The sequence below is a fragment of the Panthera pardus genome, unplaced genomic scaffold (genome assembly GCF_024362965.1).
Source record: "Panthera pardus isolate Hobbes unplaced genomic scaffold, ASM2436296v1 HiC_scaffold_369, whole genome shotgun sequence".
Taxonomy (NCBI): Eukaryota; Metazoa; Chordata; class Mammalia; order Carnivora; family Felidae; genus Panthera; species Panthera pardus.
Window position 1 is genome coordinate 35,126 of NW_026526953.1, and position 15,902 is coordinate 51,027.

The 15,902-nt window shown below is 42.2% G+C and overlaps 1 protein-coding gene across 1 annotated transcript in view; it reads left to right on the plus strand.

Moving 5' to 3' along the window:
• LOC128774653 (gamma-taxilin-like) overlaps positions 1-15,158 on the plus strand; it is a 41,008-nt gene extending 25,850 nt beyond the window's left edge. Inside the window, exon 5 of the mRNA XM_053893698.1 lies at positions 14,964-15,158. Coding sequence (XP_053749673.1) covers positions 14,964-15,143 — 180 coding nt within the window. The 3' untranslated portion in view covers positions 15,144-15,158. The remainder of the gene's footprint in view (positions 1-14,963) is intronic.
• The last annotated feature ends 744 nt before the right edge of the window (positions 15,159-15,902 follow it).

A 15,902-nucleotide genomic window follows, 5' to 3' on the forward strand; every position in this document is an offset into this window, starting at 1 on the left:
TCTCTCCAGCTACTTTCAGGGAGAGTTCTCTTCTTGCACGCTCCCGATGTCCCACACTCTCCCCCTTTTCTCTTTCCCTCTCTGCTCTCTCTCTGCCAAAATGGCTCCCTGCCCTCCATGGCTTTTCTCTACCCCGGTTTACTTCTTCGCACCACAGACCTGCCAAGTTCTGAGGCTCAAGGTGTGCAGATTGTTTCATTAATCCTCAGACCAATTTTCCCAGGTGTTTACAATGGTTTGATGCTGATCTGTCTGCATTTCAGGGATGAGACAAACTCAGGGTCTCCATGCTGCCCTGCCATCTTAACTCCTCTCTGCCAGAATGCTCTCTTTATCCCTATATTTTGCAAGTTTCCCTATGATACGTCATGGTGTTGACCTGCTTTTGTTGATTCTGAGGGGAGTTCTCTGTGCCTTTTGGACTTGAATGCCTGTTTCCTTCCCCAGTAAATAAGTAGTTGCCAGGCACGGATGGACAGGGTGGGGTGTCAGCGGGTCCTGCCTCCACTGGCAGTGGCAGTACTGCTCTCTGAAGTCCCACCCACCGTGTTGGTGCTGGAGGGGAAATGGCGCCACTGCAACCTCTCCTCCCTCCACTGGGGACTCTCACATCCCCCGCTGTGAGAACAGTGAGGCCCTCACAGAATAGTGAGGCCAGGCAGCACGGGGATCATGACCTGGGCCAGAATCAGAGTTGGTCGCTCCACGGACTAACTCACCCAGGCACCCCTGTCTTGCTGATTTTAACACTTTTTCTCTGTCCCTATTTTTTTGTATCTCTAATTACAGTACGTCTTGGGGTTGTCCTACTTTTGTTAATTTTGATGGGAGTTCTGTCGTGGACGCGCTGTCTTTTCCCTATCACTGAATGTGATGTTTTGTTTCCTCAAATAAATGTTCTCTCCTCCTTTTTCTCTCTTCTTCTGGGACTCCTAGTATATGAATGTTATTACATTTGATGGAGTCACTGAGTTCCCTAAATCTGTCACCACAATTCTTCTTTCTCTCTCTCCTCTGTCACCTTCTTTAGTTTCCATAACTCTATCTTCCGTATCAGTTGTTCATCCGTCTGCTTCTTCCGGCCTTGTGGTCCTTCCATCTAGCCTGTTATGAAGCTGTTATTTTATTTTTTCATTTCTGAATGATTGTGTTATAACTGCTTTATCAAGGTGGCCTCCCTGATGTCCTCCTCCCTTCTACTAAAAGTTCTAAAAGAAATTGTTAATGTTTGTTTGTTTATTTATATATTTACTTACTTACTTACTTACTTACTTACTTATTTCCTTCTTTATTTGAGAGAGAGAGAGAGAGAGCATGATCAAGGGAGGGGCAGAGAGAGAGGGAGACACAGAGTCCAAAGCAGGCTCCACGCTCTGAGCTGTCAGCACAGAGCCCGACGTCGGGCTGGAACTCACAGAGCACGAGATCATCACGTGAGCCGAAGTTGGACGTTTGACCGACTGAGCCACCCAGGCGCCCCTGATGTCTTCCATTGTTCTCTCAAGTCCAGCCAGTATCCTTATGGTTGTTGCTTTAAATTCTCCACCAGGCATGTTACTTACATCTGCTGGGGTTGGATCTCTGGCTGTGACCTTATCTTGTTGTTTCTTTGGGGATGAATTCCTTCTTCTTGGCACTTTGTCTAGGTCTCTGTCTTCTTCTCTGTGTTAGAAAAGCCTGATATGTTTCCTGTGCCCACAGTGCCCACGGTGCCCACACAGTGAGACTAAAGGCTTTATGAAGAACCAGTCATACAGTGTGCAGGACTTCATGCTTCAGGGAATGTCTGTGGTGTATGCTTGGTGTGCTCTGCTGCTCTGCTGTGGCTGCTCTGTCCCTCAGGCCAGTCATCTGCAGATGCTCTCTTTACCTGCAGTGGACAGTGTTGGGTCCTTGGCCAGAGTGGGGTAAGTTTTTAAGCAGGCATGGTAAAAGAGACCTGATGCTAGTTCCACTAGAACTGAAGTCCTGCACAACTCAATGGTCGGTACACGTGGGGTGTGGGGGATGTGTGCTGGTCTTCTGGGGGAGGCGCCCCCTGCACTGGCTTCTATGCACAGAAGCGGTGCCAGCAGAGTGCAGGGGGGCAGGACTCGGTGTTAGCAGGTCAGGCATCCACTGTGTGGGCACTGTGCTATTTACTGAAGTGGCTTATGGTGGGGGCGGGGGGACAGAAATGGGACCTAGCCAGGCCCCTTGTTTCTGGAGAGAGGAGTTCATGCTTATGCTCTCAGGGAAGTCCCCCCGAAGAAGAGTGAATACTTTCCCCTCATGTGTCTAGGTGTCTTTCAGATTGCTGTCTTCTGTCTATTCCGCGTTACTTGCCGGCCCAGAGGAGCACAGTGCATTTGGGGTTTACCCCAGCCAGCTCTGCTGACTTCTAAACTTCCAAACTTCAGGGTCCTGGTGTTGGGGAGATTGGCACCGGTCCTCTGGGAAAGGTTCTCGCTGTGCTGCGACAGATGCAGGTTTGGTACAGAAGGGCAGTCACACCAGAGCACAAGGGTGTGGGATTTGGAGCAAGCCTGCTGTGCAGTGTTGTGGTTAGCTGCCCTGAGGATGTGTCTCTGCACCTCCGCTCAGGAGCAGAGGAAATGGTGCCCACCAGCTCCTCTGTCTCCACAGAGGCAATGCCACGCCTCACAGATGTGTTCCAAAACAAACCAGCAGTCTCTCCCTGCCCACTGAGGTGATCCTTAGAACATGCCATCTGCCCAGAAGTTGTTTGCCTGTCTTCTCTCCAGGAGTAGGGCACCGTCCTCAGATCTCCATCCCAGCTATCCTGGGGACCTGTGAAACTCCAGGCTTTGAACCCCACTGTTTACAAAAGCTCACAAAATTCACCCCCTCTCGTTGTGGAGTGAGTGCCTTTGGGGAAATGTTCCTGTGTCTTCCCCTGAGTGTGCCTCTTTCTCACCCTTCTCTGTGACTAGGGTTCTCTGCACTCTGCAGCACCTGCAGTCTGTTTCCCTCCCGAACCATGTCTCTGCACTTCTTACCTTTCTTCGTGTGGCCTCTTGTCTCTCTCTACTTGTGGAGTTTGTTTCTGTCAGTCCTCAGGTCATTTTCGTGGGTACTCAGAATGATTTGATGGTTATCTAGCTGTGTTCGAGGGACAAAGCAAGCCTAGGGTCCTCCTACCACACCTCCGTCTTAGCTCCTCTAGGGTGGGTTTTTTTTTTTTCCCTTTTCTTTTCTGTTTGAGTGAACTTCCATAACATTGTTGGGGAGGAAGGAATTCCATGTCCCCTTCAAGATCCTTCTAGCTGGACTGTGAATCAGATTGATACGAGGAGAGTGACAGGAAAAAACATCAAATTCAATTTCATATACATGGGGACTCCACACCAACACAAAATTGAAAGACTGGATATATGTGACATACATCATTCTGCACTAAGGAGAAGCAGGTAGGAGTCTGGGCTTTCAAAGGGAAGGTGTGCAAATCACAGGAAAAAGATAGAGAGTAGATAAAGTGTTTGCAGACAATGGGGCATAGGAATTTTCACAAAAAGGCTTTGCTGAATTCCTCCTTGTTTTACCTGCTTCAATCCCTGTCTTCCACCCCTCGTTCTTATCATAATGTAGTTATCTGTGCAGATTGCTCCTTCCAGGAGCAGCTCCTCCATCTAAGTTGTCTTGAGTCAGCTGAGGGAGACAAGAGGGTCAAAAACTTTTGCTGAGTTGGGACGCCTGGGTGGCTCAGTTGCTTAAGCCACTGACTTCAGCTCGGGTCACGATCTCACAGTTGTGAGCCTGAACCCCACGTCAAGCTCTGCGTTGACAGCTCAGAGCCTGGAGCCTGCTTTGGATTCTGTGTCTGCCTCTCTCTGCCCCTCGCGAGCTCGTGCCTCTCTCTCAATCAATCTCTCTCTCTCTCTCTCTCTCTCTAAAGAAAAAAAACATTTAAAAAAAAATTTAAAAAAACAACAACAAACTTTTGCTGAGTCTATTCGGTTGTGACTGTTTTTAACTGGAAATAATCTTTGTGCCAAAGTGGCCCATCTCGGGGCATCCTGCCATTGGCCTCTACAGGAGTTTTCTATATGGTGAGTAAACTTAAGTGCCTTGTATGCAAAGTGTATGTGATATGGCTTATCATTTGTTTTCACATGACTGTCCCAATATTTCAATACAATAAGAAAAGACAAAAGAAAACTGAGAAAGTGAAGAGAAGAAAGAAAAAAAAACCCTGACCCAAAACGAGAAAAATAAATGAAAAATAAACAAGAGACTATGAACCTGAGTTTAAATGAAAAAAGTAAAATAAAATAAATAAGGAAGCCTGGTCTTATTTCCACCAGAACTGTGGGTGTCATTTGGACACTTGATTTTCAGTACACTTGGTGCTTGTGGGGTGCTGTCGGTGCTGGTCTTCTGGGAGACCAGCCTGCTGCCTCGCTCAGCATCAGTCTTGCCTCTCAGTTGACAGGCAGGGAGCAGCAGGTCCCTCATCCACTGGGGGCTGCTGTGCTGCTCTCTAAAGTCTGACCCTGTTTGTGTTCTGGCAGGCAATGGCACCACTCTAATCTCTTGCCTCATGGACAGGGGATCTTCCACTCCCGGCTCTTCAAATAGTCCTAACAGAAGAGCGAAGGCAGTGTGTTCACAGTGTGCCACAACTCTTCTGTGTTGTTGTTGTTGTTTTTGTTTTTTTTTTTGGGGGGGGGGGGGCTGGGATTCAGAACCCAAAGCCTTAATGGACCTGGTCTCACATGGATCCCCACTCCCTCCTGTAGATTAGAGCCTCTCCACACTGTCTGAAATCGTGCCCCTGATAATCAGTCCCCCGCCTGCACAGTGTGCGGAATCTATGGTGTAGCATTGCTAAAAGCGGCAAAAGCTATATTCCCTCTGGATGCACCTCTGTCCCCTGCTGATGGACGGCTTTGTGCTGGGGCTTGGCAGGGTCTTTGGTCCTTGAGATAGTAATATACCCTGTTGCAAAAGTACTCCAGGAAGAGGAATGTTGTCTCCCAATGCACCCCGGGTATCTCTATACCATGCTATGTACCCTGGGACCATTTCTCTCTTCCCCAGGAAGCCACAGCTCTGCTCCTGAGAAAGTCACACACTTCCAAAACCTGAGTTTGAGTTCCAAATGCTGTTTGAAAACAAAACAAAACAAACAGCAAACAAACAAACACCTGTGGCCCTTTTTGTGTATTTTTTGGCCCCAGTCCCATGGTCAGAGAGGGTTTCCTCTTTTGCGAACTCAGCGCCCCTCTTTTTCTCTTCGTTTCGTCTCTCTGTGGAAAGGGTTCCCTCCCTCCATGGCATCACCATTTCTCTGTCACCCAGTTCACTTCCATGCACCTCGCACCTCCCATGTTGTCTCCCTCTGACTCTGGAGATGGTTCTGCCACTCCACACACACATTGCAGATCGATTTCCTGGGTGTTCCTGGGAGTCGACCTCAGGAGAGCTGTGTTCGCCCAAGTCGTATCAGTTCTTTATATATTTCAGGTATTAACCCGTTATCAGATCTGTCACTTGCCCACATCTTCTCCCATCCAGTAGATTGTCTCCTGTTCCTTCGCTGTGCAGAAGCTTGTATTTTGTCATTATCTCAATAGTTTGTTTTGCTTATGTTTTCCTTGCCTCAGGAGACATCGAGGCAGTGTTGCTATGGTAGATGTCAGAGACATTTCTGCCTGGGTCCTGTTGTTAGGAGTGTTATGGTTTCAGGTCTCACACATACTCAGTCCAATTTCAATTGATTTTTGTGTATGGTGAAGAAAGTGGTCCAGGTTCATCCTTCTGCACGTTGCTGTGCAGATTTCCCAGAGCCATTTGTTTTTCTTTTTCCCCCTGAATATTCTTTCCTGCTTAGTGGAAGATGAGTTGGCCGTATAGTTGTGGGTCTATTTCTGGGGTTTCTGTTCTGTCTTATTCATCTGTGCGTGTGCGTGTGCGTGTGCGTGTGCGTGTGCGTGTGCGTGTGCGTGCATGCCTGTGTGTGTGTTTTGAGCCAGTACCAAATATTTTAAATACTTCAGCTTTGTACTATATCCTGAAATCTGGTATTGGGATGCCTCCTGTTTCTACATCAATATTTATTAGGATTTTTTTTTTTTTTTTTTTTTTTTTTTTTTTTTGTCTATTCAGGGTCTTTGGGGGTTTCCTACCAATTTTGGTATTATTTGTTTTAGTTCTGTGAGGGCTACTGTTGGTACTCTGATGGGATTGCATTCAATGTGTAGATTGTTTTGGGCAATATGGGCATTTTAGCATGAATGTCTTCCAATCCATGAATATGGAATGTCTTTGGGAATGTCTTTCCATTTAGTTTGGGTCATCGTCAATTTATTACATCAGTGTTTGACAGTGTTTCAAGTAGAGATGTTTTACCCTGCATGGTTAAGTTTATTCACAGCGTTATTTACGTAGTTATTTTTTGGGTAAGATTGTAAATGGTGTTACTTCCTTAATTTCTCTTTCTGCTACTTCGTGTTACTGTAAAGACTCACTTCTGGTATCTGCGTATTAATTTTGTATCCTGCCACTTTCCCTAATTAGTTTATTACTTATACTATTTACTTATTTATTTTTTTGGTCGAGTCTCTAGGATTTTCTATGTATAGGACCTGTCATCTGCAAATAGTGACAGTTTAATTTCTTCTTTTCCCGTGTGGATGCCTCTCATTTCTTTTTCTTGTCTGATTTCTGTGGCTAGGCGTTACAGTAATCATTGATAAGTGGTGAGAGTGGACATCCTTGTCTTCTTCCTGAGGTTACCTGAGCTTTCAGCTATTCTGAGTTAATTATTGCGTATGGTGTTCAATGTCCAGCTTCATTCTTGTTTTCGTTTCTTCTTCTTCTTCTTTTTTGTTTAATGTGGCTATTGTTTCCTCAGCATCTTTTGTTGCAGGGGCAGATTTTTGCCCTCCGAATGGCTCGGCACCCTTTGTGGAAAATCATCTGAAAATGTGTTTGAGAAATTATTTCTGTGCTCTTACTTTCATTAATCTTCATGTTTGTCTTCATCCCAACACCACATCATTTTGATTATTGTAGCCTTGTTTTAAGTTTTAAAGTCAGGAGATGTGAGTCATTCAACTGTTTTCTTGTTTTGTTTTGTTTGTTTTGTTTTGTTGTTTCAGTATTTGGCTCTTCTAGTCCCTTGAGATTCCATATCATTTTAGAATGGATCTTTGCACTTTTGTAAAAGAGACACCCCTGGTAATTTGATAGGGACGCATTGAATCTGTAGATCACTTTGGTAATACTGCCTCCTTAACAATGTCCTGATGTTAGTATAGCCATCCCATTTGTCTTTTGGTACGTTTTGTATGGAATATCCTCTTCTACCTGTTTTTCTCTACCTGTTTGTATTTTGGACCTAAGGTGAATCTCTTGCAGGCAGTATGTAGAAGGACCATGTGTTGATCTGCTCATTGAGTTACTTACTAGCATTTTTTTTTTTATTGAGATATAAGTGTTATAACTTGTACAGCCTAATGATTAGATACCTGTACACAATGGAAAGTGATCATAATAAATCTAGTTAACATCCATCAACACACATAGTCACAAATTTTATTTGTCTTCTGATGGGAACTTTTAAGATCTTCTGCCTTGTCAGCTGGCAAAGATACGGTACACTATTTGTCATTACCTGTAGTCAAGATACAGTACATTACATCCTCTGGAGTTATTTATGGAATAAGTGGAAGTTTGCACCGTTTGACCACAGTCACCCATTCTTGGCTCCCCCAACCCTGATTCTGGCCACCACCAGAATTTGTGTTGTTTTTGTTTTAGGACCCACGTGTAGATCAGATCACATAGCATTTGTCTTTCTCTGTCTGACTTGTTTCAGTTAGCGTAATGTCCTCAGGTTCCATGCATGTTGTTGCCAACAGCAGCATTCCCTTACATTTTTATATCTGAATAATATGCCTGCCCTCTCTCATTGGGGGTGTGTGTGTGTGTGTGTGTGTGTGTGTGACTTTTTTATCCATTCATGAATTAGTGGACGCTTAGTGTTTCCCTTTGTTAGCTACTGTAAATAATGCTTTAGGGTACATATATTCTTTAGTTTGAATGTTCATCTCCTTCCCAAAAGACTTACAAGTGGAATATGGAAGTTCTACTACCTTTCATTTTCTGAGAAACCTCGAAAGTAATCACCATAGTGGTTCTCTGGTTCTGTGTGTATTTTAGGCTTGTACTGTTTCTGTTCTTGTTCCACTGGAATTTGGATGGGGATCTCATGACTTGGTAGACTGCCTTGACTAGGATGCACATCCTAAAAATGTTCATTCTTGGGGCACCGGGGTGGCTCAGTCGGTTAAGCATCTGACTGCAGCTCAGGTCGTGATCTCGCGGTGTGTATGAGTTTGAGCCCCATGTCCAGCTCTGTGCTGACAGCTCGGAGCCTGGAGCCTGCTTCAGAATCTGCGCCTCCCTCTGCCTCTGCCCCTCCCCTGCTCGCGCCCTGTCTCTCTCCCTCTCACACACAAAAATAAATAAACATAATTTTTAAAAATGTTGATTCTTCTACCCTCATGAGCATGGAATCTCTTTCCATTTATTTGTATCTTATGCATTTTTTTTTCCATTGGTGTCTTATAGTTTTCAGTGCAGGTCTTTCATCTCTGTGTTTAAATTTATTCTGAGATATTTTATTATTTTTAGTGTAACTGTAAAAGGGGTTGTTTTCCCAATTCCTCCTTGGATAGAAAGAAACACAGCTGATTTTGGTATACTAATTTCACAGTTTGTAACTTTACTGATTCAGGTATTAGTGCTAGAAGTTTGCTGGTGGACTCATTAGGCTTCTCTATACATATGATATAATGTCATCTATAATTAGGGATCCTTACTTTTTCCTTTCCAATTTGGATTATTTTATTATTATTTGTTTTCTTGTCTAATTGCTTGTCCAGGATTTCTGATAGTCTATAGAGTTAAAAGTGGTGAGAGTGGGCATCCTTGTCTTTTTCCAGATCTTAGAGGAATAGCTGTCAGCTTTCCACCTTGGGCTATGATGTTAGGTGTGGGCTTTCATATATGGTCTTCATTGCAGTGAGGTGTCTTTCCTGCAAACCACTTTGTCAACAGTGTTTATCTCATAAATGGATGTTGATGTTTCTGCATTTATTGTGATGATCACACGATTTTTATCCTTTATTTTATTATCGTAGTGTAGCTTTGATTTGTGAATGTCAAACCATCCTTGTATTCTTGGAATAAATCCCACTTGATCATAGTATATGTTTCGTTGATTGTATCATTGAATTTGGTTTGTTAATATTTTGTTGAGGAGTTTTGCATCTCTGTTGCTCAGGGATATTGGCATGTGATTTCCTTCCCTGTTGTGTCCTTGTCTAGTTTTGCTGTCACAGTAAGACTTTGCCTCATGAAAATGAGATTGGAAATGTTCCCTCATCAGTTTTGTTGTTTTTTTTTTTTTGAAAGAGATTGAGGTATATAGTGTTAATTTTCTAAAATTTGGATTGAATTCAACGTTGAAGCCATGGGTCCTAGAGTTTAGTTTGTGGAGAAATTGTTAATAACCGAGTCAGTCTTATTATTTGAAATTTGTGTTTTCATATTTTCTGTTCCTTTGTCATTGTGCTCTTGGGTTATCTTTTCTAGGAATTTATCCATTTCTTCTAGGTTGACCTATTCTTTTGCTCTACAATTGTGCATGATAGTCTCATAATCCTTTGTATTCTGTGGTATGTGTTGTAATGTCTCCTTCGTTTCTGATTTTTTTTGAGTTCTGTAGTGTACTTGGTTAGTGTAGCTAAATTTGCCGTTTGTTTTTAAGAACATTAGCTGTCCCTAATCTTTTCTACTGCCTTTGTAGTCGCTGTTCCTTTTAGTCCACTCTGATCTGCGTTATTTCCTTCCTTCTACTAACTTTGGGCTTTGTTTATTCCTTTTTCCCCTAGTTCCTTGAGGTATAAAGTAGGTGGTTCACTTGGGCTCTGTGTCTTGATATAGGTATTTATTACTATGAACTTCCCTAGTAGGAATGTTTTTGCTGCATCAAATTTTGGTATGTTGTTTATCCACTTTAATTTGTCAGAAGGTTTTTTTTTTATTTCTTTAGATTTCTTTGTTTATTTCTTTAGATTTCCATTGGTTTTTCACTTTGTGATGTTTAATCTCCACACATTTGTGAATTCGGTTTTCCTCTCTCATTACTTTGTAAATACATTGTGCCGCTTCCCTCTAGCCTACACACAGTTTCTGCTGAAATGTCTGCTGATTGTTTTATGGGGATTCCCTTGTACATACCGGGTGTTTTTGTTTGTTTGTTTGTTTGTTTGTTTGTTTGTTTTTTCACTTGTTGCTTTTAGACGCTCTCCTTGTCTTTAATTTGAAAGTTTATTTATGTTTATCGTATGGGTATCTTTGAATTGTTACTTGGAACACTGCCGGCTTTCTGTATCTGGATGTCTATATCCTTCCCCAGGTTTGGGAAGTTTGGAGCTGCTGTTTCTTCGATATGTTTTCTGCCCCTTTCTCAATATCTTCTCCTCTGGGACCCTTATTATGTGAATGTTGGTGAGCTTGGTGTGCCTTAAAGCAGTTTCTAATTCTGTTTTCTTTTTGCTTCTCTGATTGGGTGAGTTCCACTGCCTTGTCTTCCACTTCACTGATTCCTTTTTGTGCTTCATCTAATCTGCTGCTCAAGCCTCTCTTGCATATATTGCAGTTCAGTTCGTGTATATCCTTCTATGACTTCTATTTGAATATTAATTTGTATTTTCTATTACTTTATTATAATTCACAGTTTGTTCATCTGTTCTTCTCCCAGGCTTGGTGAGCGTCTTTAGGACTGTTAATTTGAACTGCCTTTTATCAGGTAAATCACTTACCTCTGTGTCAGTAGGGTTTTCATCTGAGGTTTTGTCTTATTCTTAACATTGGAACATATTCCTCCATTTTGTTATTTTGCTTGAATTTCTGCCCTTGTTCTATGTATTAGATGAAACAGCCATCCATCTCAGTCCCAAAGCAGTGGCCTTGTGTAGGAGATAAACCTTGCCTTAGCTCTTGATTTTATCTGAAACTGCTGTGACTGTTCACACAACCTACTTTATTTTTAGTGGCTCTCAGAAGCTGAGGGTGTGTCAGTTTCCCAAAGGGAACAGTCCATCGCTGAGATTCAGGCTGATTGTAAGCCAGATGCTACAAAGGCAGCAGCTTTCAAAGTATGCAAATAACACTCTTTCAGAGGAAGGCTAAGGGATAAACCTTCAGAACGGTCTCTGTGCACTAATCCCTTGGGTGATAGACAGTTAAGAACTGTTTATTCATCTGTTACTGTGTTGTGAACCTGTGAACACAAACTTGGCTGGCCACAAGAGTCAAGCATTCCAGGGATGTGTCATCTTGGCAATCAGTGGTGCTAGACATATACAAAGTCTCCTTCCTTGAAGACGCTGATCTCCTGGGACGTGGTAGACGTAGAGTGTGAAGATGGTGCCTCCTCTTCCTGCCTTGTATAGAGGATTTGTAGTTGGCTCCTAGATGTATGCTTTAATTTAGAAGCCTGCCTTTTGAAGATACGCTAATAGGCCTCTTCCACAGAAAGACTGGGTTACATTTCAGTCTGCCATTTCTTCACTGTGCTTGGTGTGTGTTGGCTCAGCCCACATGGATGGTTCTCCACTTGTAACAGTCCTGTGGGATCTATGAGTATAGTCCCCACTGGCCACTAGAGCCAGGCAATGAAGGGGTGTCCTCCCTCCCCCGGGCAATAGTCACAACAAACCAAAGTATAAGAAGTGAAAACAGGAGGAGCATATATGTTTACACACTCCCCTCTAGGAGATAGCAGCACTCAAGAATGTGGTCACCACCCCCTCAGCTCTTGTGGATCTGTGAATGTCTTCATTTCTCCGTCAGTTTTGAAGGACAGTTTTGTCAGATACAGGAGGGACTGTCTCCCTCCAACACATCAGCACTTTGAAGGCCACTGACTTCTGGCTTCTGCTGAGAAATTAGCTGATAATCTTATGGAGATTCCTTCATAGGTGATGAGTCACTCTCCCTCTTGCTGCTTTCAAGATTTTCTCTTTGTCATTGGCACTGGGCAGTTTTTATTATAATGTGCCTCAGTGTGGGTGTCTGTTTATCCTTCCTGGTGTTCAGCCAGCTTTTTGGTATTCATATGTTGCATCAAATTTGGGGAAGTTTGTGCCATTATTTTTTCCAATAATTTTTCTGCCCATCCCTCTTCTTTGATTCCCACGGTGCATATGTTGCTCCACTTGGTGGTGTCCCAAAGGTCCTTTATGCTCTTAGGTTTTTCCTCATTTTTTTTTTTTTTTTCATTCCCTGGAGTTGAGAATTTACATTGACGTATCTTCTAGTTTACTGATTTCTTTCTTTTGTCTGGTCATATCTGATTTTAAATCTTTGTAGTGAATTGCTCACTTCAGTTTTGTATTTTTCAATTCCATATTTTTATTTTAGTTCCTCTTTATGGTCCCTCGTTATGGACTTTTTTTCCTTTTAATTCCTACATTGTTTTCCTGACTTTATCCTCATCATCCATTAGCTCTTTGGGCAGTGTAAAGAGCTAAAGGTGTTGTTTTAATGTGTTTGGTATTTCTATCATCTGATCTTCGTCTGGGACAGTTTCTGTTGACTTACGTTTTTCCTTTGAATTGGCCATACTGTCCTACTTCTTTGTACGCCTTATGATTTGTTGCTGTTGCTGTTGTTGTTGTTGTTGTTGCTGCTGCTGCTGCTGCTGTTGTTGAAAACTAGATATTTAAATATTATGACATGGTCACTTGAATATTAGATTCTCTCTATTTTGCCTAGGTTTTGCTCTTTGCCTTTCCTTGTTTGGCTAGTGTTGTACAAGGTCTGTCAGAGATTAGAATGAAATGCAAACTTAAGGTCTTCCCTGGTTGTCTTTCATTCTAGGCTTGCATGGGTGACTTTCTAAATTTCCACAGATATATGGTTGTTTTTGAATGTCATAGTACTTCAGTGTATGCCTTCCCCTCCAAAGAAGAAAAGAGGATAAGTGAAATGAGGGAAATAGTAATTAAGTAGGGTCTGTTTCCCTACACACCCTGCGTGCCACTTCATATGGTGGGAGGCATCTGCAATGATGGTGGCCACCACTCTGTGTGCACCTTTGTGATCAGATGTGTCAGTCGCAGTCAAACACATATCTTTGATATTTTTGAAAGACTGAGACCTTACTGCTTACCTGGCTCCTGTAAGCCACTGCAGGAACATGTGATAGTATAGTCACCTGCCACAGGAGCATGGGAGTGGAGTGAAGAGTGAATATCTGCTCCTGCACTGTTGGCTTAAATTAACCAAAATTAACCACTGTTTACTGGCTCAGCATGCCCTTGGAGGGTGCAGGACTTTGAATAGATTCCAGAGTTCCAAAATAATGAAGTTGTAGGAGTGGAACAGCTTTCTCTGATGTCACTTCAGTCTCTTGTTCCGTGACCCTTGTCCTTGATTACCTATCTCATCTCTGTACCCCCTTGGCCACCCTCTGCTTTGGCTACCTTATGTAGCCATAAGAGGACATCAAAAGCCACAAGTACAGATACTCCATTCAGATTCTGAGTATCACCAGTCCAGAAAATACTTTTTGAAGGATTCCCACTATATTTGTTCTCTCTGTAACCATTGCAGCAAGCAGTACATTGAGCTTCTACTTTCACCTTGCCTGTACTACCTTCAGTCTTTGTGTTTGTTTTTTCCCTTAGATTTCATATGCCATAAAAATCAGTCTTTCTGGAAATATACATGCTCCACTTTGTCCATCCATTTCACCTGCCAGACAGAAACCCACTCAAGGTGTCCAAAAATACAGCCAGGCAGATGAAATCACAACTAGGTCTTCATGGTCATTTTAATACCTCTCTGTCTACAATCACTACACTATTATAAAAACTCCACATATTAGACACTTTTTTCCATTGACTGTATAAACCCTCAACTTCTTTCTACCTGCCCTCCTTCTCCACAGGAGTTGCAAATAATTTTCTTGCACTATGCAAAGTGCAACTAAATTGTTTGCAACTGTGCCTTTTTTTGTAGAGGAAAGAGAAGCCATCAGGCTTTCTGTGTCTCCATGTCAAATATATCAATTACTTGCAATGGTGCCTATCTTCTCGGGCTCCTTTTTGTTCATTTTTTTTTTTTTTATCATTAATATTTATCAGCTCAGTGTCTCGTACCTAGTCAGTTCAGTGTAATATGTCATCATTAGTGCCTAAGGTAGTCACGTCTGAGCTGCATCACCAGTAATTTGTTATTAGTATTACCATGAAAGAATTCAATTCCAATAGACATAATAATGTTTTTACTCAGCTTCTGATACATGAGCAGCAGGAAAGAATGGGGAGTGGGCAGGAAACCAGTTGGGTTGCAGATAATTTGTGTAGCACCTATAGCCAGGTGAATTATGCTATACTCATAGTCCGTAGTAAGATTCAAAGAAAAATTATTCTTTGCCAGAAGAAATTTCAATGAAGGTGTTTTTAGTAGCTCTAAACGTGTGGCCTGTAAGAGTGTTTGATAAGTCTCCTGGATAAGTCGCTCTTGCTCTTGCTCTTGAAATGTGTGACTTGTCAACATTTTTTCTTTAGGAGAGCTTTACTGAAGTGTCAGCAAGACTGTCATTTTATCTGTTCTCATACAATAGAATAAATTGCCTTCTTTTCACGAAGAGCTGCTTCTTTGTTTCATTTCTTGTAGTTTTTCCATTTCTTGTAGAAAAGTAAAACCAGATGGTGTTCACTCATAAGAAGTTTGCCTCAAAGATCTATTTTGTTTTTAATTTTAAAAAAGACATTGTGGTTTGTTTTCTAAATACACCAAAATTATTTGCATGCCATTTTATATCTCAGCCGAATAAGAGAGTAGTAGAAAAGTTTCCATGACTAATTCCAATTCTGCCAACTGTAACTCCGAGGTTCTTACTTTATTTTCTAACTGTATAAACTATCTGTTAATTTTAGCTGGAGGAGAGCAGGAATGTTCAGAAGCAAATGAAGGTTCTGCAGAAGAAACAAGCCCAGATCATCAAAGAGAAAGTTCACTTGCAGAGTGAACACAGCAAGGCCATCTTGGCAAGAAGCAAACTAGAGTCTCTTTGCAGGGAACTTCAGCGTCACAATAAGACACTAAAGGTTAGTTGATGCATTTTTCTGTTTTCAGGAGATGGCTAGGGTGAGTGTATAACCACTGTTTGAAGTGATTTTGTTTGAAGTAGATCCTTGCTTCACTTGCTGTAGTGGGACTTGGTTGTAATAATGGCAGCTTGGCGATAACTCCAGGGGACACTTGCTTCAGGTGTCAGGTAGGTTAGGTTCCTGAGCAGAGGACTTTGGTGGGTCCTCAAAGACATACTACCTTCAACATTTATTTATTCAACTTTGCCTGGGTTAATGCTGTATGTAAGGCCACTGTAAATCTAATACTCTGCTATCCGACTGTTGGTTTCAGCATCAAGAAAGAGTTCAGTAATGTACCTTATACTTGATCACAGGGTATCTAGATGGTATTGATGTTAGTGTTCATGGCCCTCCTGTTTAGTAAGCTCAGGGTTGCCAGGAATTTTTCTGATGATTAATGTAGTTGATTACCATGACCTTCATGGTGATGAAGAAATGAAATGCTCAGCAGAAAGCAGAAAACATTGACTGGTAGTAATAGACTTGAATCAGAATGAGTTTACGAAGCAAAAACAGATTGCAGAGAACTCCTATGGATCCTAACTGGCTAGTCTGTGTAACCGTTCTCTTCCCATCTTCAGCAATTCACTTCCTAAGTACTACAGAAGAGCACTCACGCCTACGTTGGTTTTGTACACATGTAGGTGAAGGATTTACTCTTCTCTATATATACAGGAAGAGGGAACAGTTATTAAAATTTTATAATTTGTGGAAGGATAAAGA